The 26145-nt window shown below is 34.2% G+C and overlaps 3 protein-coding genes and 1 non-coding gene across 6 annotated transcripts; 1 reads left to right on the forward strand and 3 right to left on the reverse strand.

The window, feature by feature from the left end:
- Window positions 1-4417: 4417 nt before the first annotated feature.
- On the reverse strand, window positions 4418-4825 carry LOC115723714 (histone deacetylase HDT2-like). The gene has a single exon (XM_030653192.2). It carries the CDS (start codon window positions 4823-4825, stop codon window positions 4418-4420), a length of 408 nt encoding a protein of 135 aa, XP_030509052.2.
- A 2231-nt stretch (window positions 4826-7056) lies between these two features.
- LOC115722543 (uncharacterized protein At3g49140) lies at window positions 7057-12937 on the forward strand. Of its 2 annotated transcripts, none has more exons than XM_030651782.2 (12): window positions 7057-7324; window positions 7580-7706; window positions 7924-8149; window positions 8270-8372; window positions 8469-8533; window positions 8902-9015; window positions 9223-9321; window positions 9892-10045; window positions 10138-10247; window positions 11310-11459; window positions 12383-12478; window positions 12623-12937. In XM_030651782.2, the coding sequence occupies exons 1-12, from the start codon at window positions 7282-7284 to the stop codon at window positions 12731-12733; spliced, it is 1398 nt and encodes a 465-aa protein (XP_030507642.2). In that variant the 5' UTR covers window positions 7057-7281; the 3' UTR covers window positions 12734-12937. The 2 variants fall into 2 exon arrangements, with proteins under 2 accessions (XP_030507642.2, XP_030507641.2); XM_030651781.2 differs by having other exon boundaries at window positions 7058-7324; window positions 7610-7706.
- Window positions 12938-16544: 3607 nt separating this feature from the next.
- Window positions 16545-16651, reverse strand: LOC115724289 (small nucleolar RNA R71). The gene has a single exon (XR_004013087.1). It is a non-coding gene; the product is annotated as a small nucleolar RNA R71 (small nucleolar RNA).
- A 3053-nt stretch (window positions 16652-19704) lies between these two features.
- On the reverse strand, window positions 19705-25762 carry LOC115722968 (uncharacterized). Of its 2 annotated transcripts, none has more exons than XM_030652360.2 (12): window positions 25612-25762; window positions 25281-25476; window positions 24636-24730; window positions 23612-23669; window positions 22896-23090; window positions 22535-22611; window positions 21949-22031; window positions 21445-21496; window positions 20995-21063; window positions 20607-20693; window positions 20436-20497; window positions 19705-20045 (listed from the first exon to the last, which is right to left on the reverse strand). In XM_030652360.2, exons 2-12 carry the CDS (start codon window positions 25396-25398, stop codon window positions 19853-19855), a joined length of 1089 nt encoding a protein of 362 aa, XP_030508220.2. In that variant the 5' UTR covers window positions 25399-25476; window positions 25612-25762; the 3' UTR covers window positions 19705-19852. The 2 variants fall into 2 exon arrangements, with proteins under 2 accessions (XP_030508220.2, XP_030508219.2); XM_030652359.2 differs by having other exon boundaries at window positions 25588-25756.
- Between the last annotated feature and the right edge of the window lie 383 nt (window positions 25763-26145).

Raw genomic sequence — 26145 nt, forward strand, 5'->3', positions numbered from 1 at the left:
TTCATTCATCAATAGCGATTCCTTTGCCTTTGTCCTTGCATACACCTAAAGTTCTCGGATCTTTCAAATCTATTTTCTCAAGCACATCTATTGTTGGAGGAGCTAGCACATTATGAGATAGTTTAGTCAGGGCATCACAACCTCAATTCTGGTCATTTTGTCGAGTAGCAACTCGTTGAATTAATCTTACTGAGTTAACATGCTTTTAGCCAGTTGTAGTTGCCTCACCATGATGACCACGGGGTCAGATTCGTTAGGCTAGCTCTTCTCTCCAGCATTATCATTAGTAACTTTGTCCTAAGGGTCATCTTCATGTATATCCTGCGGTACGTCTTCGACGTTAACTTTAGTGTCCTCATAACTACTTTCTCCAAACTTTGCATCCTAAATGATAGGATCGTATCGATTTTGGTCCTCATCTTGACAGCCTTTTTGATGACTACTCACCTCTTGAGGGTCACTAGAATCTCCAGCTCTGACACTAGGCACAGTGAAACGAAAACCAGACTTAGTTTAGATGAGGGCCATGATTACTTGAACGTAATCTGCAAGTGGTCTCACTGCTTTTTTCAATTCTTAATGAAAGTACCAAAATATTTACCGAGATTTTTAGAAATAGAATAAAAATAATAAGAACTTGAGAATAAATAATCAAAAGAGAAATTATAAAATGAGACAAATAATTTTAATGTGGTTAAGGCGTTAACTAGCCTTAGTCCACGAGTGAGTATTATTCAGTAAGTCTTTTAAATACCTTAGGAAATACACATAATGTATGTTCTCAAGTTTGCCTGAGCAAAGTTTGCAAGAGAGTTCAACCCCTAATCCATAAGATTAGTGGGGTATTTATAGTAGTTTGAGAATTACATTAAGTTTCCCATTTCCCTCTACTGGGGAGTTTACAATAAATAATACTAGTGGGATTTCTCATGAAGTCCATGTTGGGTTTTATGCCCTAAATAAAACTCATTTCAATATAATCAGATTTACTTATTGATAAAGATCAGAAATAACATTTAATGTTGCATGGTTCACATGATTTATTTCATGATTATTTACATAATGTATGAATTCTATTTAAGTCCAGAACATATCAATTTGTTAATGATTATAGTGTTGTCAACACAGTGGAATATAATCTTAATTATATGTTCGAAAGTTTATTCCCTGATTTGTCAGTTCACTAGATTTAGACTGACATGATAATCAGCGATAGGTATTCTTACACCTTGGATAAGTGTTATGTCCTTTCCAAGACATTGGCAAAGTTTACCAGCATCGGATGTACGGAGTATACATCGGAAGGGACCGATATTGTACTTTGATTAGATATATTAAAACTTACCGTAATATCTATTCAATTCAATATCACCTGTTGATTCTAGATCAAATGATCTTAATCCTGATATGATTAGGTTAAATCTCAAGAGTGTTATTCGTGTTCTTTGATTTGTTAGTTAAGCCTACTTTTGGGTCAGGGTGATACGTACATTTTGGGAATACGGTAGTGCAATTGAGTGGGAGCGCTAACATAAATATGGAATCTATAGCTTCTATTTGGCGAATAGAAAGTAAAGGATGATTTCCTTCGAGCTTAACCAAACGAAAATAAATGGTGGAGATCTCATTTCACTTAGCTGAAATATCATTTATACAGGGTTAAGTGTTTTAAGGATAAAATACATTGTAGGGTGTTACGGTAATTTAATCCCTTTACAGTGTAAATCATGTATATAAAGGATCATTGATCACATTAGGATTATAACAATAGATAACTAATGACGTGTCTATATCGTGGAACATATAGAGCGTTCTATGTACTGAGAGTGCAATTCTAAGTTCTATGCGTGGATTCAACGAAGAATTAATAAGTCAGTGAATTTAAGATATAAATTCTTGATCTGCTTATTGGAAGCTCGGATATATAGACCCATGGTCCCCATACTAGTTGAGACCATACTGCTTGTGAGACTCAGTTAATTGATTTTAATTAATCAATTATAATTCTAAAGTTAGACTATGTCTACTTTATGAATTTTCACTAAGCAAGGGCGAAATTGTAAAGAAAAGAGATTCTAGGTTTGTTTATTAATTAAGAGACTTTATATGTCTAATTAATAAATATATTAAATGACAATATTATTTAATAATTAATTTTTAGTTATTAAATAATTAGAATTGACATTTAAATGGTTGAATTTGAAAATTGGCGTTTTTGAGAAAATGAGATGTAGAAATGATAAAACAACAAAATTTCATAAGTGAGGCCCATTATCCAAGGCCCATGGCCGGCCACACTTATAGGCTTTTATCATTTATTTTTTCATTATTTAAATGCCAAATAATTCTAACCTAAACCTAGGTGGTTACCTATAAATAGATAGTGATGGCTCTCATTCACACTTGAACTTTGTCAGATGAAAACTGAGCCTCTTTCTATTCTCTATAGCCGAAACCTCTTCTTCTCTTTTCTTCTCTAAATTTCGAAATTCTTGAGTGAATGAGTGAGTGCCCACACACATCAAGTGGTATCTCAATCATAGTGTGTAAGACTGTGGAAAATCAACCAACAAGAAGGAGATTCAGCATCAAAGGAAGGAGAGAAAGAGATCCAGGTTCAAATATTGATAAAGCTCTACTACAGAAAGGAATCAAGGGCTAGATATCTGAACGGAAGGAGTCATTATATTCCGCTGCACCCAATGTAAGGTTTTCTTAAACTCTTATGTGTTTATTTCATTGTTTTAGAATTCATATTAAGATGTTAATGAAACATACTTGTTAGTAAATCTAGATCCTGGTAAAATATTTCCAACAGTCCAGCCCATGGATAAGATGATTTGCTTACTAGGCGAATCAGAATTGGACTGATCTGGTCAACACTGCGTACACTAATCGTAGACAATTAATCTGAATTAATTGCACAATATTTATTATAGGAAGTTTCCCCTTTAATCTTGATATGATACTCTGTTGTGATCTAATAATTAAAATTTCCTTATTTGTGTGCATGAATATAAAGGAAAATCAGAAGGGTCTTTCGAGAACGTCTGTCTTTCCTCTCCGGTCTCGTGGTACAAGACATGTCTTTCAGGCACAATTTGCAAAGGGCAGAAGGTTTTGCAAATGCAGAATCATGGTGTGTTCCTAGAAGGTAACATCCCAATGGCCTTGGCCCACTTTACCTTAACTGAAGGTCCCACTAATGGGTCTTGATGTTGATTTGGAGTCCATGTGTCCAATGCTAAAAATGTGGATAACAGTTATCATAAACAAGATCTCGTTCTAGTTATGGTTGCTAGAACGTGGCTGAATTCATTAAAAATATATAAAAACAATTTATATAAATATTTTATAGTATTCTCATCCCCACCACTCTTCTACTAAACACCCTATTTGAATAAAAAAACTAACATATAAGTGTTACGGGTTTCATTTGGTTCCTGCTTAATGTTCGTCAGTGAGTTGACTTCCGTATCAAAGTCTCTTCTGGCCATGAACTATTTTTTGAACATGGACTAAAGTTGTTGCCAATTTTCTACTGATCTAGGCTTCAGTCGTTTCCACCACTTTTCAACGAATTTGGATAAGGTAAGTGAAAACATAAGAACTTTCCATCATCATTTGCATTTTCCACTTTTATTAGCCAATTGAACTGAGAGAAATGATCCCTCAGATCCGTCTTTCCTTCATAGTTGACTACGAAAGGTAACCTAAAACACTCTGGTAGGAATACATCCAATATATGTCTAACACATTGCTTTGAATCTTCACCTTCTAAGTTAGACCCGACTCCATTTTGCTTATGAACCAAGCGATCCATGACCTTATGTAATGTGGCTATTTGTTTCTTTAGCTGTTGAGTTTTGTCATCACCAACATCACGACCCCAAATTTGGTCATTGATGTTGCTTCTCACGTTGCCTCCATGAGATTGTATTCTCTCACGACATACCTTTCCTCTACACGCGTTCAAGTTTTCCTAGAGGTCAACGGTTGAGGCACTATCCTTGAAACTGAGTTCTTCATATTTGTCTACCTTGTTCATAGAAGCGCTCGGGTGGTGTTTCCTTCCCTGGGCTTTAGGTCTTGAAGCCTGATCTTGAATCCTATTGCCCTGAAGGATCCACCCTTGTGGATTGGTTGGGTGACCCTACCTTGGAGCTTGGTCTACCCACTTTTTATTGCGAAGGATAGTAAGATACACCCTGGTTATGGGAATTGGAGGACTTGAAAGATTTGGCCTTGTCAGATTTTCCATCTTTTAGGGATTGCTAGCTATGACTTTCCCTTTGTCACTTGCAGGTTGTGAGGGTACAACTCCAAGATGATTAAATTTTCCTAAAGGGGGTCTCATGTTGGTTTAAGTTTAGACTCCAACGGCTGGGGTTTGATTGACGCCAATGGGGCCTCCAGATTAAGACCTCTTGATGCAATGAGGGCTTGAAGCTGGATCAATCTCTCTTGCATTTGGTGTGGCCTCTTTTTGTTCAACCATCTTCGCTTCTTGGTCTAAGACTTTCTGTCTTAGTTGCATTACTTCAGGATCTTTTGGAAGGTCCTCCTCCATATTTTCTTGATCATCTTGGTCGTTTGGATCAACCGTGTCTTCCTCCTCCACGTCATAACCACCTCCCCGTCCGTCCTCATAGTACCCGTCATGGTTATCTTCATCGTTGGGGTTTTCTTTATTATTTTCCTCAAGGGGTTCTTCTGGTTGGTTGAGGTTATCAAGGTGACCACCACCTACAACAAAGGCTTCCTCTCTTCCTTTGGCTGCTTGGACATTGGTCTGAGGAAGGGGGTTTTGGGTTTTTTTCACCATTGCTTCTTGCTACTTGGCCAGGTGGCCTTGTAGCTTGGTTTCTAGTGGCTACCATTGTTGTAAATGACAATAACTTTCTTCAGCTCCCAATGAATGTACCAAAATATTTACTGAGATTTTTAAAAATCGATTTAAAGAAGATATTTAGATCTTAAAGAAAGATTAAAATGAAATACACAAGAGATTTTTATATAGTTGGGACATTAATGAGACTTAGTCCACGAGTCAATAGTATTGAGCTTTCTGACAATGGCGTTCTTACAACTTTCATCTTAAGAATACTCATAAAAAATTATGAATATTTGAACCCCTTTCATGATGATTGCAAGATCCTATTTATAGACAGTCATGCACTGTGGGTCGAACGGATCTAGGCTCAACTAAGGTTTGTGAATAGAAAATGGCCCACTAATGGGGAAGATACAAGGTAAATGCTTAAGTTAAGTGTAGGCGTATTGGGCCTAGTAGGTGAAGCCTAATTCTTGTAAGTTATAGTTGTTGCTATTCATTGTACTGTTGATAGTGACAGACGTGCATGAGCCGTCGTTTGGAGCATGGGGAAAGGTTATGTTAGAGTAGTGGATGTGACAATCCCAAAGGGGATTGTATCCATTTGTCGTGGCCTTTTGGCGTGTTGGTAGAGGGGACATAGATTTCTTGGAATTGTGTCAGTAGTGTGACATGTAGATATTGTCCGAAATGGTAGACATTGTCAAATGCCCCTTCGGGTTCCATTCCTGGATAGCCTTGTAGAAGGTATCTATGTAAGTTGGGATCCCCTAAGGGGTTTCTAGCCAGCTTCCGAACATCTATGATAGACCAGAGGACCATGGCATGTTTGGATCGGGGGACTTTCCCAGATACAAGATCTGGGTATTTTGATACTTGATAAATACTATTATCTTTACACTTCTTTTGGATCGAAAATTGGGTCTAGCATCCTTTGGAATTTTCTAAAAAGGCTAAATGTTACTCGGAAGAAAACGCGTACAACAACTTAATCTCCTAAGTAAATTCTTTGTATAAATAAGTTTCATCTCTAATCTCCAATGAAATGATACACAATTTTTCTAACTTCAATTCTTCATTTATTTTTTTCTCTTTATTACATTCTAAATTTAATCTTAATTTTACGGTTCTTTTATATTAAAGTTGAATGTACTTTATCTTTTTTTCTTTTTTTTTGAAAGGTTGAATGTACTTTATCTTCAATTAAATATACTTCGACTTCCAAATAATTAACAACCGTTAGAGATAAACATAATACCTTCAAAAAGAAAACGATCATCATCTTTGCTTACTAATGTTGTTCTTTTCAAATGAATGTAGACAAAGTAAACGGCTCAAGTAAATTACTTTGGAATGATTCAAATTTTTTATAACTAATAGTTCTATAAGTTTTTCAATGGAAGTTAAATTTGAAAAAAAAAAGCTTTTTTATTTTTACACTTCAAAACAATTTTCTTTGCATTTTTACGAAATTCTATATATAAACCCCTATTGCAACTAGCGCTCCAACTAGGGATGCACATTTTCCCCATGGGGATGGTGCCCCGCGGACCCGCCCCTAATGGGGCGGGAATTCCCTGTTTAAATGGGGAACAGGACGGGGATGATATTCCCCACCCCGACGGGGACCCGTTTAATTTATTGCTTATTTTTTATTAATATTTTATATTTTATAAATACGTTTGTATTTTTTTTAGTATATTAATATCATTTTTACAATTTTTGAAGTTGTATTTTTATATAATAATTACTATATTGAATAGTAAATAATATGTAATATTTTATCTTTTCTGTAATTTAATAATTTTATACATTTAATTTTTTAAAATAAATTTTATTTTTACAATAGGAAATTTCCCGCCTCGTCCCCGCCCCATCCCTGATGGGGAATAAGTGGGGATGAGACGGGGATGGGGATTAAAATCCTTAACGCTGATGGGGACGGGGAGAGCACTCCCCGCTAATTCCCTACTCTGTGTGCATCCCTAGCTCCAACTTAAATTGCAACAAAAAATCGTATAAAAACTCCTATTACAACTAGCACTGCAACCACCTTAGAAAATCCAAACTAAAAATTTAAAAAAAAATTAAAAAAATAATATATTGGATAATTTAAAAAAAATAAAATAAAAACAATTGGATTAACAGGGGAAGTAATAGTAGTAGGGAGTGATATGATTATATAATAATATTATATATATTATTATATATTTATTTGAAGGTGAAGGTGAGGAAAACAAAACAAAATCTATGTGGATGTGGATTATATCTGCGACATCGTAACCCCTCTCCTCTGACTATATCTGTGTTACTTTCCGCTGTTCTCTCTGACAACATAACATCTCTCTTTAATGGCTTAATCAGATCTCACATCACGCCACGCTCCATCCAACATAAACGACAACTCTCAACTCAAACTCACCCTTCTACTCTCCTTTCTCTAACTCATGCCTATGGCCGCATCGCTCACACCTTCCTCACTTTCCCTCGGTACTCACTATTTGCCACCACTTTTCCTTCCAACTTTTCACGCCATCTTTTTACATCCACTGGATCATAACTCTTTTGGGGTTTTCTCATAGATTTTCGAATTTGATTGATTGATTGATTCCTTCATTCATTAATTCATTGGATGAGGTTGTAGAATAGAGGAAATGAAATGATTTTGAGCTCAATTTGATTGCTTTATTTATTTGTTAAGTTGGTTTCTTGTGGGGTGACTCTCATTGTTACTGTATTTTTCAGCTCATTGTCATTCGAATTCGTGCTATGCAGAAGGGTTTTATGGTTATACTTCTTGTGGGATTTCAAGCAAATTCAAGAAACCTCCTTTAGATGGTCGAACGCTTTCAGGGTGTTCCGGCAGCATAAGGTTGGTATTCTAGTTTGTAAAATTAACAACACTATCGTTTTATTCTAAATCTTCCTTCTTATTCTTTCTTTTTAATGGCGATTCAAAGAGAAATTATAACCATTATTTAGCATTGCATTTACCTTTAGTTCCCATGTTCACCTTTCTTTCGTAATGAATTTGAGTCCTATTTTCTGAATGGCGAAGATTCATTTTCATATGTTGGTTAAAATCTTAGATGCAGGAATCCGTTTTTGGGGTCAACCCCATTTCAATGGTTGTCTATTGGACACGATCTTTCCCTCTTCAAAGTTTCAGTTGCTGCTGATTACTCAGATTCTGTTCCGGATTCCTCGAATTACATGACTAATAGTGGTTATCATCCTCTCGAAGACTTGAAAGTGTCCAATAAGGTCTGGGAGACTAAACTCACTTCTGCTGAAACTGCGAGGACAACGGTTGAGGTATGTTGCATTCACTGTGTTTTTGCAGTTCATTACTTAGGGAAGTTTATAAGATACTTTGGGTTTCATCGTGTATGGTTAAATGTTTTGTTTTGTTCTTTCTTGATTTTCTTCTTTCAGGCCAACGGCAGTGCTTTGCTGATATTTCCTGGGACAGTACATTCAGAACCACATGAACAAATATCATGGGCCGAGTTTCAATATGTTGTTGATGATTATGGAGGTCTAGCACAACATCAATGTGCATTAGTATAGTGTTTCTATGCATTTTGATGTGCATTATGATTCAAATTATTTTCTTTTTTTTCTTTATTTGTAGACATCTATTTTGAAATATTTGATGATGCAAACATCTTGGAAGACCCTGCAGCTAGTAACCCCGTGGTAAGGTTGAGCTATTTTTTAATTATCAGTTCTTCATTTTTTACTTGAATGGAAATTTGTAAATGACTTTTGTGGCAAATAAACTATCTTACTGAAGATTGAAATTATGTCCATATTATCTAACTGTTAAGATAGAGAAGCTGATTTCAGTTGTATCATAATAAAGCAGAATTGGTTTTTTTTTTATTCTGTTGGCGTGATCTTTGGGCCTTCCATTTTCAACGTTTCGTGATCCAAATCTATTGAAACTCAATTTAACATAGTCCGGGAGTGTCTTTATTTTTAGTTCTGTTTTTGTTTTGTTTTACTTCTCTATAACTAGTTGAATTTCTTCTTATGTATATTTAAACTGAACATTTATCCTCCAGAATGCTTTGATTGGGATGGATATGCCAATATACGAGAACAAAAGGATAATTGGTGAATACAACATTTTCGACAGTGATATTGATGAACTGCTCTTTGATGATGACTATTTTGAGGTGACACATGAAGTACTCTTGACTTTTAGAATCAATATATAGTCCTTCAGATGTATTCAATTACTATTATATAGTCCTATGCCATTTACAGTCTTATCTATTCACATATACCTATATCTTGAAGCTTGACCATTTTTAGCAAAAACAGTTGCAAATTTTCACTTCTGTATTTTAGTTTTCAAGGTGGAAATTTTCTTTTGGTTATAGGTGGTAGATTCGGAAGTTTCTGAAGTTCCAGTAGATTGGGAGGCTCCACATGCTTCTAGTCCAATTCATCCTATTTACTTTGCCAAGTGCTTGACAAAAGTATGCAAAACATTTCTTAAGTATTACATAAATTCATGATGTGGAGATTTAGGTAAGATTTTGTTGCTTGCTAATGTAGCTGCAGTGTTAACACAACCATTCATCTAAAATTTAAAACAATTTTAAGTTTTGTTCTGAAGCACTTATTGCATGAATTTCTCTATAGTTACAAGACTACATTTAAATTCAGTGGTACATTTATCAAAGAAGGTTCTTTTAGTGTCTCAGGTAGTTTAATCTCATTTCTAAACTTTACTTGTGTGCGTGTGTGTATGTATCGAGGTACATATATTTTTGTTTTCCTGATATCTTCTAGACTTTTCCTTGTACATTGAAATTTACTCTGGCTCACTTTTCTATGTGCGTCTGTTCCAACAACGATGACATTTTAATCTAATAAAAATTTTAAAAATATATTGTGTAGAATGTTTATTTTCTACTTTAAAGGTTACCGTTGTTTCATGTTTTAATTATTTAATGATATTATTACTTGTTATCTTCTTAGTAATTCCACAATTTATTCATTGTATGCTCATTGAAATTATTTACTTTCAATGTATTTTCTTCTAGGTTGTTAATATGGAATATGATAGGGAAATGGATCATCCATCAAATGGTGTTTCTATATTGGGATGTCTCAGACCAACTTTTGCAGATGAAGAATCATATATAAGAAGATTATTTCGCCACGTAGACGGTGATGAATACTTATCTGATTGGTCAGGTATTGTAGAGTGTGATACTTAAAGTAATAATGAAATGAAAAAGTGGATTTCACTCACAAGATACTGAGAGGTTTGTTATTGTGATGGCTAGATGGTGAAATTTTAAGTTTGGACTCAAAAGGTGATCGAAGCAACAATGGATCAACCCTATACAGGTTGGAGATATTGAGAATAGAGCTTTTCTCTGTATACGGCTTTCAGGCATGTATATTTTACCTTTTATAGAACATTTTTTCAATCGCTTTATTCAAGTAGCCTGGAAAGAAAATAGAATTCTTTAGACGTAATTATTATAATGGGAATTATGATTAATTTACCATTTCAGTTACTTTTTTATTAGATAATTCCCACATTGTCTTCAGGCACTGCAATTATGTATTCCTAGTAACTTTAATTTTTCATAGTATACTATTCTCATTTTTTAAAAAGGATGGATAATTATACCTTGCATTTTGACATTTTGTTCAGTATAATCATGTATTTTAAATGAAATCAACATTAACCTTTATTGCTTTAGAAAAAAAAAACATTAACCTTTATTTTATGAAATTCATACTCAAATATCAATTTTAACAATTAGTTACCAAAATACCATTTGTAGAATTTTAACTCATATAAATATATATTTTAAATAATTGAATCTAAATCCAATATATGCTTTCCCTCTCATTGATCTCTTTCTCTTTCAACTTATTTTGTCTTCATGTCCAACTACCAACCACCAGCTTAGGCCTATGAACAAAACTATTTTCAATTCGAACAGTATTTTCCTCTCCTCTTTCTGAGTTTTTTCTCATTCCCACTGTCTACTTTCAGTCACGAATTGAGAATTAGGGACTCCAGAATTTTGTGGCCTATGATGATGATTATGTTGAGGGACCTAGAGGTGGCAATGGAAGTAGGATTTTTTATTTTGTATGTGTGTTACCATTTTTATTTTAATGAATGGTTTACTGATAGATTATTACCAAGTAGCTGTTTTAGGTCTCAGTTCCAGAAACAGAAAGAGGAACAAGTCAATATTGGAGGAAATAGAGGGGAGGAATGTGTACAGTTTTTTAAGATGGATTTTAAATACCTTATCATTTTAATTTATTTTTAAATTAGACTCTTAACTTTGAATATATATATGTTGAAATTTGAAAATGGTGGTAATAAATTGGTCAAAATAGATGTACAAAATGCAAGGTTTTAGTTATATAAATTTCAATTCCCTTGAAAATGTTGGACTAAAGCTCATCATTTTTGTTTTGCATATTGCAGTCTGCAATTAGTTTGCAAGACTTTCAAGATGCAGAGCCTGATTTTCTTGTGCATTCTACTTCAGCAATTGTAGAGCGCTTCATTGAAAGAGGCATTAGGTGTGATGTTGCTCTTAAAGCGCTTTGCAAAAAGAAAGGTCTACTGGTTGAGGTAAAACACTGTGCTGGTCGTTCTTGTATGATAGAGGTGCACTGCCAGTTGTTTTATTATGCTTGATTTTCATACAGGTCATTTATACGCTACAGGTTTTCCTGTTATCTTTTTGTTTTGACCTTATTACTGTATATGTGATAAAGTTGACCACTCAGCTGCCAGCCTATTTCCCTATACTTTAATTAAGGTTTGCGGCTGTTTGTGTTAAAATCTGAGATATTTAGCAAAGCAAAGCTAGATTTTTATATCATAGGATTATTGAGAAGCAAGACGAGTAGAGTTCAAAATAATGATGGTGTTTATACTCTTAGTAGAGGACCTAAACTGCCAGACTTGGATTATTTGATCTATGCCCTCAAACTTTTCAAGATGGATCTGTTGAAGAAGTATAATTTCATCCAGAAGTTGTTTTATATGGTTTGGTTTGGTCATTTCCTTTTAAAGAATAAAATGGATTCACACTTGTAGTAAAAGTAGGATTGTAGTGGATGAAATAATTAATGTTGATTTAGGCCTCTTATAGCTTGAACAAGTTCTAAATATATAAGCTACAAAAATGGGAACATGTGTGATGTGTTCATGAATTAAACATGCAATATGTGCTAACCTTAGAATTGTGCTGCATTTTGATAAGTTAGTCTTGAACTACAATTTGCATGTATCTGAAGTAAATCATTCACAAACTTGACTGAACATCTTAGGAAATCAAAGAGACAATGGAGGAAGAAAATTGGAAACAGTTAAATGTAAAGAAAGCTCAAAAAATGCCCCATCTGTATCCTTAGAATATTTCAATTAGACAACTTTGGAAAGAACTTTTTCTTCTCTATTAGGTTTCTGTAAATGAACTGAAAAAATTGGTCAACATCGACTACTTAGCGTAACACTTTTGATACTGAACAAGCAATCTAATCTTGTAGGGAGCTGGTTTGATTGGCGTTGACAGTCTTGGAATGGATGTTAGAGTTTCTATTGGGCGGGAAGTACAGACTCATCGTTTTCCCTTCAAAGTTCGGGTAAGTACTTTCCAGTAGTCTTTAGAGGAGCTTTGCAATTTGTTTCTCAGAGTTCCTGTACTGTTTCCTAAGCATAAAACATATGCCCATTTTAGATAGGAACAAAGTGTTAATAGATTTGTGTGAATGAACAAACAACTACAGGCCACTTCTGAAGTTGCAGCAGAAAAGCAGATTCAACAACTTTTGTTTCCGCGGTCTCGTCGTAAGAAATTAAAAAGTCACGCGACTAGTTTTAGAGACCCTGCTTTTTAACTTAATTCCATCTTTTGTATTGTTAGAATGGAGAATAAATCTTCAGAAAAATCTCCCGAGGCATGAAACCATTTATCTCTTTTTTTTTTCTTTTACAAATACCTTTTAGGGGAGGGGGTTGAAATCCTCTTTTGTACATTGGTATTGATATTGTATAGCTTTTAATTTTCCAGCAAATAAAGAAGAAAGGTACCGGTTTTCATCTGCCATGTTTATCAGAAAAAATAGTTTTGTATTTTGTATTTTTTTTAATATAATAACTAATTTTATTGTTGAGAGTCAAATAATACATTAGTTATTAAATAAGGAAAAATATCTTCCAACTAAGAAATCTTGTTTTCCATTTGTAGTGCATATCATACTTATTATCATTTCGCATTATATGTTGAAGACATACATTCCGAAAGACCGATAACAAGAACCTAAAGATCTTACAACAGTTCTACTCAGAGACATTCTCAGGAAAAAAGAATGGATAGATTTCATAACAACTCCAAAATCACTCTTTATAAAAGAAACAAAAACCTAGTAACGAACAACTCTGGGCGGTAGGAGATTGTCTAAGCAACATGAAGGTGAGGAGCTTGTGCTCATGAAAATTGACTCCTTCGAAGAGAAATTTTTTTAATTGCAAATAAATAAAATATACATTAGTGAGGGAGAAAAATAAGAAATAAAAAATAGGGGTGTTCACTAAGTATCCGATCCAATCCAATCTGCATGATCTAATCCAATCTAATTTGCAAAATACGGATATCTGCACTTGCGCAGATTGGATTGGATTGAAAAATCTAAAATCCGCACTTGTGCGGATTTGATGTTGTTTGACCTTAAAAAGTAAGTGTAACGCCCTAATGCTAAGGCACGCTACAGTGCTGTCTTTGCTAATAAATTTTTTTATTGAAAAACGTGTCAAATTTAAAATTTTATATTAATTAATAAACTTCATAATATACAAAACTATTTACAAGTTTCGGGATCCCGCTCTCAAACTTTTAAAACATAATACTCCAAATATATATTATCCAGGTCGCACAGCGACTACAAAATACAATCCCAGATGTCCCGAGACCGAACACTCCAAGTCCCGCTACTTCGACATGTACAACCTCATCCCACCTCAGGTTCACTCCTGTTCAGCTTTCGCCTTTCCTTTACCTACACATGGAAGCAGAACTGTGAGTCGACAGACTCAGTAAGAAAAACATATAACATATCATATAATTTCCGACTTGTATTTAGGCGCCCACACACCTATCTACAAGGCTCTACAGATGAGTAAGAACGTTCCATACTAGGGTATAGCCACTATACCACATACACTACGTACCTCACTGTACAAGTGTTGGTAGGGTTTGTTTCAAACCCTGAGTACCACTGAGTGATATACCACACACACTCAGTACTTTCCCGTACTTGTGCTGGTATCACTGTAATGTACTCTCAAATAATATTCACTATGCCAATGCACTCTATACCATAACTGTACAAATGTTGGTAGTGCAACTAACATTTTAAGCATGCATATACACATAACATATACATACACTCAGATATTGATATCACACATTATATACAGTTCTTACCTTCTTTCCGGATTCAAGTGTGCTGGCCGACCTGAACGGAAAGTCTCGTGCTAGATGGATGCCCTAATCACATTATGAAACCGGGTAAGTTACATGATCAAAACCCTAATCCCAGGAAACCCGAACCCACAACCTTAGGTTCTGTTATACTCCCTAGAGGTTACTCAAACTCTGGAAATAGGGAAAAACCCAACCACGACACTAAAATGGACGAAAATCGAGAAAATGAAGCATTTGGGGACCCTGCCAAAACCGGCTAGTCGATTTTATAGATCTGGTAAAACCGGCTAGCCGGTTTGTGTTAGGCAATTTTTAGCCTATGTTCAGGTCATAATTATGTTCGCTTTTCGATGTTTTAGGACAGAATTACGCTTGTTTTTGATGTTTTCAGGTTTCTCGAAGCTAAGGAAGCTCCGGGCCACAAAAGTGCAGCAAAAGACAAGTGGAGACAAGAAAAACGCAAAATTTATGTTCGGTGCACTTTTGGCCGCAGCGACCCTACTTGTGGTCGCGGCTAAATAGTCTGGGTAGAGAGACGGTTTTGGGTTGAATCAGTAGCCGCAACGAGACGTTCCACCGCCGTGGCCACGTCATCACTCGCCGCGGCGAGGGAAGCTATGGCGCGACGAGAGCCCGTACAAGTGAGGGCAATTTTGTCTTTTGAATCCTGAAAATGAGAAATAAAAAGAAAAGTGCGATTGGAAATGAAGGGAAGCGATTTGGAGACCTAAAACGCAGTCAAGAGCGGTTGGAGGAGCAAAGTGGAGATCCAGATTCATTCCACCAACAGTTTCTTTCTTCCTTCCTTTTTTAATTTCTTTATGTTAAATTCTGTTTTTGGAATGGTTATGGATTTGAACATAAGCTAATCTTCCATTTAGGGAAGATGATGAATGTTTGTTAAAGTTTGCCTAGTTAATGTTAATTGCCATTCCTGTTCATTTTGATTGTGAAATTATCCTTATTTGTGTTATTTCCATGTTTAAGCTTGATCACCTTTTGCATGTCTATGATCTCAATTCGAAATCTGAAAAGTGAGAATTGAGAATGCTAAAATTTGGATAATCTAGGTTTATGTAAAACGAAGGTATTTGCATGACTTATGTGACGATTTAGATTATTGTTTAATGCAGATTTTATGTGATTCTAATTAAGAGATTAATTAGAGAGCATGAGATTTAGAACCTAGAAGATCTGAAAAGAGCTAGGTTAATTTGAATAATCTGTCATTCACAACAAGAACTAGAATAGTAATTAGGCATTAACAATTGGGTAAACCTATCAACATAATTCTCTTCCCTATCTTCTCATCTTGATTAATTTTTATTGTCTCTTTAAGCTTCTTGAATTTTTATTCAATTATTGAACTCGAGAAATATTGATTTGCCAAATAGAAACATAGATTTAATCAAGTGGTACTCAATCCAATTTCCTGTGGTTCGACCTCACCTGTGTGAGCTTACTACTTAATTACGTGCACTTGCGTACTATTTACAAAATTTGTAACAAGTTTTCGGCGCCGTTGCTGAGGAAATGTTTAAAGATTGATATTACATAAGATTATATTAAATTCTACTTTGGTTTATTTTTTTCTTGCTAATTGCTAGTCTGTTTCTTTCAATATTGTCTTTGTCTATTTCAGGAATTTTAGGTGTATGCGCCGTCAAGGACAAGTAGTCATAGTGCCAGTTGATCCTGAAATCGAGAAAACTTGTAGGAAAAACAGAAGGAACAAGAGGCAAGAAAGAGTTTCAGCAACTATTGAAACACTAGAAATTATGGCTGAGAATGCTAATGCTGCTAATAATGGAGGTAACAACGGTAATAATGGAGGTGCCGTTGAAGATCAAGCAAATGGTCGTAGTCTGAGAGATTACATTCTCCCAACGCTTACGGGGGTTCAATCATGCCTCATGCCGCCCGCCGTAGATGCCAACAACTTCGAGATTAAGACTGGAATACTACAAATGGTGCAGTCTTCAGTCCAGTTTGGTGGACTCCCTTGAGAAGACCCCAATTTGCACCTATCAAACATCATGGAGTTATGTCAGACTTTCAAAGTCAATGGAGTTAGTGATGATGCCATTCGTTTGAGACTTTTTCCATTTTCGCTGAGAGAGCGAGCCAAGAGTTAGTTAATCCCCTTGCCACCAAATTCTATAGCAACATGGACCGACTTGGCAACATAGTTTTTGTCCAAGTTCTTTCCTCCAGCAAAGTCTGCTAAGCTGCGAGGAGAGATTAATAACTTCTGTCAGCTAGATAATGAGTCTCTCCATGAGTCCTGGGAGAGGTTCAAAGATCTTATCAGAAAGTGTCCTCATCACGGAATTAAGAAGTGGATGCTGGTTTACAATTTTTACAACGGGCTGGTTGGTAACACCAGAACACTCATAGATGCTGCAGCCGGTGGAACAGTTATGAGGAAGAATGCAAATGAGGCTTATGATTTGCTAGAGGAGATGGCCCTGAATAATCAGTAGTGGCCAACTGAAAGTAGTCAATCTAAAAAGGTGGCTGGTATGCATGAAGTAGATGCCATCACTAAATTGACAGCCCAGGTAGAGGCCCTAACAAAACTGATAGCTCTGCAAGCAAAACAAGCTTAGATTGTCTGTGAGCTATGTAGAGGTAAACAACATGTTAAAATAATGATTCTGTTCTATAACATTTTATTCCCTTTCATTTCTTCCATTAGTTTATTCTGATAACGATTATGCTTTAGTAAACATGCCATAAGTATATTACATGTGTTCTTTCACCTGTTTGTTAAAGCTAACTAAGTAGATTGGCACAACACTTACATCTTGAGAATTATAGTAGTGCAATTTAGTGGGAGCACTAATCATAGATATAAAATCTATAACTTTTTTAATCACATAAAAGTGAAACGATACTTTCCTTAGAGGTTAGCTAAATGAGTTTAAATGGTGGAGTACTCATTTTAGTAATTATATTAATTTAGTGGAATATCATTTACAAGTACTAAGTGTTTTAAGGATAAAATACATTAAAGAGTAAAACAATAAATTTCTCCCTACTCATCATCCATAAAGGATCATTGATTATTTAGATTAAAATAATGAATAATTTATAGCGTATCTATACTTGGTATAGAACTATCTATTGAATCAACTGTGCAATTTTGAATTTATAGTGGAAGCAGGAGAAATTAATAAAAATAGAGAATTTACTTAGTAAATTCTAATACTACTTGTTGGAGCTTGATTATATATGCCCATTGTCCTTACACTACTTGAGATAATATTATCTTGTAGACTCAATTAATTGATTTTATTAATCAATTAGAATTCTGAGTAAGATTATGTCTTATTTATGAGTTTCACTAAGCAAGTGCAATTTTGATAAGAAAAGAGATTTTAGGATTTATTTCTTAATTAATGGTCTAATTAATGAATATGCTAAATAGTAATTTTATTTGATAATTAATTATAATTATCAAAAAGACAAAATTGACATTTATAAAGTTAGAATGAAAAATTGTAATTTTGAAAAGAAAGATAAAATTTTATTAAATGGCAAAATTAAAACCTATGAGCCCACATAGTATTTCGGCCATAAGGTTTATTCTATTTAAATTCTAAACCTAACCTTAAAGTTACTATATAAATAGAATATGATAATTTTTATTTTCATAACATGATTGACTCTATTAGAAAAAGAAAAAAAAAAATCAATCAGAGCTCTTCATAATTCGAATTCTCCTTTTCTTCTCGTAATTTTTGAACTTTGAGTGATTGCTCACATATTTCAAAGCAATACTCAAGATAGTGGAAATATTGTGTAGTCTTTTTATTACTTGAAAGATAATTCAGGTTAGATCTTAATCATACTCTGCAACAGAAAGGATCAAGGGTTAAAGATCTGGACAGAAAGAATCATATTATTTCGCTGCCATCAATTTAAAGTTTTCTATACCTTTATGTGTTTCATTCATTATTTTTAAGAAATTCATATTTAGGGTGTTAGATTATAGAATTATAATCCAATATACATGGTAGTAAATCTAGATCCTGGTAAAATATTTCCAACAATTGATGCATAGCTTCACCAGCAGAGGTCACTGCAACATCAATTTTCTCATCCTTCTTTGAATTACTCACTTTAGCCCCTTCATTTGTTCTTACAGTTTTTTGCAAATCAGTTAGGATTGGCCTTGTTAGTCTGAGCTTTTTTCACTCATCCCTTAATTCCATTTTTCCTACATTGCGCCATATTGTGACCATAACCACAAGCGTTACCACATTTGATCAGGAGCCACTCATATTCAACAATTTGATCTTGAATTTGCCCCTCTCGTTCTCAAAATAGATTATGAAAGGAGGATCATCCGAAATTTTCATTTCCACTAAAACTCGAGCATATCTAATCATAGACCTCTCTTTGGTGAATTTATCAACCATTATAAGCTTTCCAATTGTACTCACAATAGCACTCAAAAAATTGTCCCTAATATTGTAAGCCTAAATTAGGTAATCAAATCCACAAAGGGACAAATTTGACTAACATTATAGCATCAATATCTTGCGTCAAACCAGGTCCCTTGTAGCTTCATCGTTAAATTTTACTATTTTCAACCCCATATGCATATGAACCACACGGTCGATCCCTAAATGACCCCAAATTCTCTTGACAAACCCTTCAAAAACTACACATGAGGGGTTTTGCCCCTAGGAACATACAAATCAATATTGTATTCCGATTCTAAGCTTGTTCTTTCACATCTTCCAGGTCCAATTGAGCAACTCTCTTAACCTCTTTCACCATAGGTTCTGCATAGTGCAACTTCAGATCAACACTAATTTGCTATTTTCCTCAAAACTTTGCCCATTTTTCTTGAGCTGAGTTATGAAATCGTCCTTCTCAAAATCTTCAGCCCAATTAGTCTTGATCTGCAAACCTTCCTCTTGAATTGGTCCTACTCGAATCGATCTAGAAATAATCGTAAAAAGTGAACTTTTCCCTATTATCAATTATCTCCGTAAGTAAATCTTTCACATGACTGCAACTAATCTTCTCCTGAGTATCATTAATCTCTGAACCCTCATCTTGAATCTGGTTTGAAGTGGGGCTCCTCAACTTGAGTGCAGGTTCATATTAATAAAACACAAATAATAACATTTTTTTTTGAAAAAATTTAATCGAGAGCTTTTAAGTGAACAACAGAAAGGATAACATGTAATTTCAAGTGAGTTTTTCTCATTATTATCAATTATCTCAGTTAAATCATAACCATAATGGCTGAAGATATTTTCTTTCCATTAGGATGTATGTTTTAGCTGCCAAATTTCGCAAGAAAATTGCACATATATAAAAATAGGACATTTTCTAATAGGAACTTCTCAGATTTTGGCTACGAAGAAATATCAATGCTGAAAACATTTCTCAGCCCCCTAAGCACCTTCCATTGAATAGATTGTGATATAATTATAGATATTTGAGTTCACAATAATTACAACTAGAAGAATGGGTTAAAAAATGAATTACTCATAAGTCATGATAAAACTTCTAATCATGATGCAGCAATTGGTGTTCTGTAAGGATCGTGCTGAACTAGTTTGTTGTCCTTCTCTCCAACTCTCTCTAGAAAGCTATTAGAAGTCTCACCTGTTTTCAGGCTCCCTTCCATTGTTCCATAGTTGCAGCTTCCGGAACCAGCTTCCTCATCTGCAACACCAGCATGAGGATTCTCTTCTTTGTCACCGCTGCAGAAAAAATCCAAATGACAGATGATGATCATAAGCATTAATCAAGATGCTTGAAAGGAAAGGCCAAAACATTGAGCAGATGAAAAGTGTTGAATCAGAAAGCAAAAGTGGCGAAGCAAGCACATGGCAATGCCATTATTGCAACTATGATGCATTGGTACATTAGATAAGCATTATCAATGATCATCGTTTGTTCAAGTTGACGGTCAAGCCAAAATAGCAGATCAAGGAACCCAGTTTAGGGGAGAGTTAGGAGTCTCTCGAACACCCACGGATTTACTTGTATGAGTTTTGATTAGAGTATTATAGTGGCTGATTCTATTCTTGTTTTATGGGGTTGTTCCTGTTGTGTGTGTAGGAACTCTATCACAAGTAATAAGAACTTACCCTGAGTAGATAATAAGCCCAACAGAAACAGCAGCAAACGCCAAGAAGTACATCCAATCAACCTATGTAATTACACAGAATAATACCAAAGTTTTATAATTCATAATGTTAAAGAAGGTTATTACCAAATGAAGAAAATAAATAAGGAACCAATTTTAACAGATCACAAACCTTCTCATGGTACGCGAAGATGCGAATTATGACAGCCCACATGTCCGATGTCAGCAAAGACAGGTTAAGCATCGTAGACCCATTTGTCTGCAACACATACAGATTTCACTAATAAATAAACAGAAGAATTTTTCCAAAGTTGCTTAGACTATATCAATTAGATTGTTACAGCTACTTGGATAGAACTAACTCCCAAAAGACTAGCCTAAGAGAGGAGGGTGCCCAAATAGTTACAAACCACCAACCAATCCCACAGTTAGTCAATGTGGGATCCTAACATAGATCAACCAATGCTCAAACAATAGTTTGAATTTATTATCAATAACGATAAGCAGCATATTCTTTCATAATTATTGTGTTGAAATCAGGTTTTGGGTTTGAAACATACCTTAAGCAAGATTGGTACTAATGAGTAAAAGAGAAACATAGCCACTGAGAATCCAACAAAAGGAAGAGCCTGAAATTAACAGCATCATCAACTTCATTAAAAAGAAAAGAAAAGATACAAAACTCATGCAACTAAATACAAAGAACAATGTTTTATTTATCACTTGCTCCAAACTAGAAACTCAAACCTTTTCTTTTCTTTCAATAAATTTTCTATGCATCAGCCTATCAAGACAACTTGCAATGAATTTTCCAACATGCTCAATTTATTTATTTATTTTTATATAGTTAGCTGCCAAATTTCGAGACTCTTAGTCAAAATCTTAGTTGTTTTCATCTATAACAAACTGGAACTTGTCTCACAGACTGACTTTGCTGTATGCCAATACAACTTTAACTGGTATGACTAATGGTAGAGAAACTAGCACATGGTAGAGAGAGAGAGACTTACAGCCCCAGCTGACCAATGAATTGATTTGAGATTGTCCCGCTCTAGAATGCTTCTGTGCAAATCATTAAGGACTATACTTGATAATAGAATCATATATCATATTAGATATAACATTTATATTGCATTTTTTCTAATGACATCAAGGATTCATAGGGCGTTTGATTCGAAGTTGACACAATCCATGGTCAAAGGAGATCATACAGATATCACAACAAGCAAAATGATTATCTCCTAAAATCTATTCGATCAGGATAATTGACAGGGTTTACAAGGTAAGAGCTTATCTATGAACTATGTATGTCCGTTTTCATGTTCAACAATTGAAGATGTATTTCTATCCCTCTTGGAATCTCTTACAACTTATAGCATTCTCTCTTACTGTAAAATCCCTATTTCTCTATCACCTCCATTGGAACAATTAATAAACAATCTTACTGTATTAAAAGGATCATAATTCTCTAGATGCAGCAAAAAAATCACATTGAAAGTAAGACTTAAGGATACACTTGTATAGCACTGATAATGGCACCAAAGAGGCCCAGCATTGACATGAGCTCAATTCTGTCAGCAGTCTTTACAAAAAACTCCTGCAAACATATAAAAATCAAGAATTAACTACTAAGAACATGTTCTATAAATCACCTTGAATAAAAGAAAACTATTAACCAAATATTCTTGAAATTGTTAACAAAACTTATATTTTAAAATATGAAAGAGAATTCTACACCTGATGAAATTAGTCAGATCACAAAAATTTGTAATTAATACAAAGATTAGTATTTAAATGAATATATATATTTTTTTATATATATATATATATATATTTTGTGGGAAGCATATCGAAAAGCACAACATAAAAAGAAATAGGGGGTGGAAAATACAGCATAACTTATTTGTTACTCTTAGATTAAGAAATCGGTCAGTACAACATGTGCACTATCACTACAATTCCCATAATTCTTTTACGAGTAACTAAAAATTTCTCTATACCATGTGCACTATCACTACAACATGTTCCTTTTTGGTAGCACAAAAACAGCGGTAAATTAACAAAACACCCAATAGCCATAGATGAGGTAAAACCACTTACCTCACTGACATTACTGACAGCATAGAGTGTGGCACCAGCTATAACAAGCACATCCCCTTTACGTGGGTTACTTCCACCTAAAAGCAAAAACAGTGAATTTGACAAAAGAAAGACATATATGTGTTTGGAAATATGAACATTATAAATATAATAGATAGTTAATAAACATGTTATTTTTACTATGCCTCAATATTGTGTTTGTTCTCATGTAATGAACAGGGTAAAACCACTAAGTAACTTGGACTACTGCTCATAGATTTTACTTTAACCAATGAGATTTTTGCAGTACTTTGGAAGTAAACAGATTAAATAATTCAAAAATGAACATGAAGAATACAGTTAGCAACAAAAAAAAATTTACCTGCTCTATCACCTGCATGTACATCTGAAAATACAACAGTAACAAGGCCAGCAATACAGACAACCACACCAGTTATCTTTCTATATCTATATTTCGTTTTCAAGAAAATCCACGTGAGAAGCATTACAGATGGAATAGACCAACAATCGAGCAACATTACACTTGTAATAGCTGTATACTGATAAGCCTTGACCACTGCACATCAAATGAAAGTAAATCAGGTCTTCATATTGCCATGACATCATAAAGAATAAAAATACATTTCAAGGGTGCAAAGAGAAAGACAATATAGCAAACACAACTCTATCCTTGGTAAGAGAGAATTATAAATAGGTTTCATACTTGTTTAGTGGTTAGTAGCTCTTTTAAAAAGTAAACAATTGCAGTTACATGTTACAACCAAGAAAAGGATCAAGTTGGTTGGTGTGCTAGAAAACATCGCTTAAGCACATTATATTTTAAAGCAGAAAGCATAGTCTCATACTTTACAATGAAATACTGAGAGGATGCAATGTATGATGCACATAAAGGAAAAGAAAATCAAATGGGAAAAATATTTATTTGACTTCAATCATTTAAGTTGGGTGATTCAGTTTTAGTATGTGCAGTACATCATAAATGTATTGCAGACCCACACATATTCCAAAACATATAAATGAGAAGAAAAAAAAAAGTAGCTGTAGGACATGCTAGGACAGAAATTCAAGTTTACTCACCTAGAAAATTGGCCTCAACGTCTACCAATCCAAGAAGTAAATAATAATACCATTTTGACTGCACATAATGAAAAGGTAATATAGAATGGTTATATGACATTTAATATACAGCAAAGATAATAAATGAAAACAAAAGGTAGAAAACTATTTGTATTCTGTGCTGTAAATAAATATACATATTTATATGTACAGAGATATGTATCTTCGTGCATGTGTGCGTGTATATATGGGAGCTGACATCATGCTAGGTAGGTTCCCTTGAGAATATGAACCCAAAAATTTGTGAGAGAAAACATAGGGGTGACCACTCAAGCTATTCAGAGAGCAAATACCCTGAGAGACTAAACTATGATTTAACTTAGCTTCATCGGTTCCTTCTATCACAAAAGATTGATAAAAAACATGGACAACCTCCAAAGTCATGGTTACAATTGACATAAACACGAATGCAACTGTCAAGTGTATGAACAAGTAAGAAGTACTTTATGCCTATAGTTGTAATATGTCTCAACTTTTTACATGATCCAATTAAAGACACTATACACGATCATTTTGAATCATCTTTCAAAAGAAGACTGTCACTTTAATTGCACATATCAAGTCATAAATTACCAATCCAATAGAATCAGCAAACTTTTTCTTTTCTTTATTCAATTAATGTGATTGCTGAAGCATCATGGAACAAAAAACTTTTCCTTTGATAGTGAGCCATAATTTGGTAGGTTACTTAAGAGGTCTTTAATTATTCACTTTTACAGGATATCATCTAAATTTGTCATAATCACTAGGTCTTCATCCACTCAACTAAGTTATTGTCATGATAAGAAAGGGTTCATGTTATATTTAAAGGAAATTAAAATCTGTCAAATGTAGAAACTGCAATCAAACTTAACCATTTATATTCAAGAATACCTAAAGCAGCTACCAAGCCTGGTTATTGGATAAATGCTGTATTTGGTGCGATTAAATTTATCGAAAACAAAAAAAGAGCAAGGTAAAGCAGCTAGTGGATGCAAGAAACAACCTTAAGTGGTTGCCTTCGATAGAGCATGATGCTTCCGTATACAATCGCCAAGAGCACATAATTTAGAAATGACTGCGAAGTTGGTGCATCGATTCCTACAAAAGAGAGAGAGAGCAGATAATAAATTCAAACAATTTCTCAATATAATATTTCCTTGTTCATTTGATCAAACAAGTGAAATTTTTTGAATATTACAAAGAAAAAAATTCAAGGCTAAACACAGTAATATTATAATTTTCTTTATTTGCTTTGAGTGGTTCTCAAAGAACTCAAAACAGAGGTAACACAAAAAGTGAGACATATGAACGTGAATCATATAAGCCTATACCCAAGTTTCACATATAAATTCATCAATAATGACTTAAAAGATATTATTTTCTAGTAATCAAATTCTCAAGTGTGTGAAAAGAAGACCACAAAAGTTGCTACTGTCAAAAATCAATCATGTATCCAGTGCACCAATTCTATAATTAACCAATTCCAAATGTTTTTCTATTTTTAACAACAAAATTTTGAGAGATAGAAATCTGTTGAATATCGCATTACTACTATGTTCTTCAGAAACGACTCACTACAATGATCAGAGAGAGAATGAAGTAGAAAGGTTTAAAAAACAACCGAGACAAAAAAGGAAAAAAAAAAAACCTTTTTTAGAGAGTTCCGAAGATGAGAAGCCAGTGGAAGTGATCAAAAGGGAGAGAAATTGCCCCAGCCCAAGACCTATCAATGTCTTCTTAGTCCAAAACTCTTTGGAGGTCAACATTATTTCTTCTAATGGCTAAAACCCTCCACGCAAAAGGCAAGACCAAAATGACCCACAAAAAGAATGGCCTTAAATAACCTAAGAACAAAAGAGCAGAAAGATCCTTTTACAGGTACTCCATTATTGAATATTGCTTAAAATATCAAATCGGAATTTTTAATGGAATTAAAAGTGAGTTGAGTAACAAACAGAGGTTTATCTGTGAAAACACACAAGGGACAATAAACCAACGGTAGAGCAGAGTTCCCTAAAATTCCACCATGAGAGTGTTTACGGCCGTTCAATGTTGGAGAATGTATTGGAATTTGACAATACAATCTTTTATTTTCCCTGTTATTAATCATTCAAAACCAGAAAAGAAAACAACAAATTATTTTAATATAAATAAAGCTCTGAGGTCAACTCAGGTACAGACCGACCCACCATAAGCTAGATATGCCCAATTATTAGTGTACACTTGTCCAGTCAAATTTGTTATTAAACTTATCCATTATTAAAACAAGATTATTTTTCTTCATATTTTGAAAAAAATACTAGCAGATTTTTTGGGATGAGAATACATTCATTTGAAAAAGATTTTTATTTCAATTTTTAAAAAAGTAGTTAAGTTTAAGTGAGGAAGATGCAAGTGCAAGTGAATTGGGTGGTACCAAAGTAAAACCCTATGAAATAAATAGTATATAGAAAACATCATTGACAATCTGACATTGTGAATGAAGTAATTAAAAATAAGCAATATGCAATGCA

The sequence above is a fragment of the Cannabis sativa genome, chromosome 9 (assembly GCF_029168945.1).
Source record: "Cannabis sativa cultivar Pink pepper isolate KNU-18-1 chromosome 9, ASM2916894v1, whole genome shotgun sequence".
In the NCBI taxonomy this organism is placed as follows: domain Eukaryota; kingdom Viridiplantae; phylum Streptophyta; class Magnoliopsida; order Rosales; family Cannabaceae; genus Cannabis; species Cannabis sativa.

Bases quoted from the DNA above. Each gene is read 5' to 3' on its own strand.
- LOC115722968 (XM_030652360.2), bottom strand. From the start codon at position 25,398: ATGTTGACCTCCAAAGAGTTTTGGACTAAGAAGACATTGATAGGTCTT. The intron at 22,612-22,895 runs GTAAATTTTTTT...TTTTGCTTTTAG, and splicing joins ACATGCAGGTGATAGAGCAG to GTGGAAGTAACCCACGTAAA. The intron at 20,694-20,994 runs GTATGTTTCAAA...TATGTGTTGCAG, and splicing joins TAGTACCAATCTTGCTTAAG to ACAAATGGGTCTACGATGCT.
- LOC115723714 (XM_030653192.2), bottom strand. From the start codon at position 4,825: ATGGTGAAAAAAACCCAAAACCCCCTTCCTCAGACCAATGTCCAAGCA.
- LOC115722543 (XM_030651782.2), top strand. From the start codon at position 7,282: ATGCCTATGGCCGCATCGCTCACACCTTCCTCACTTTCCCTCG. The intron at 9,016-9,222 runs GTGACACATGAA...TTTTGGTTATAG, and splicing joins TTGATGATGACTATTTTGAG to GTGGTAGATTCGGAAGTTTC. The intron at 12,479-12,622 runs GTAAGTACTTTC...AAACAACTACAG, and splicing joins GTTTTCCCTTCAAAGTTCGG to GCCACTTCTGAAGTTGCAGC.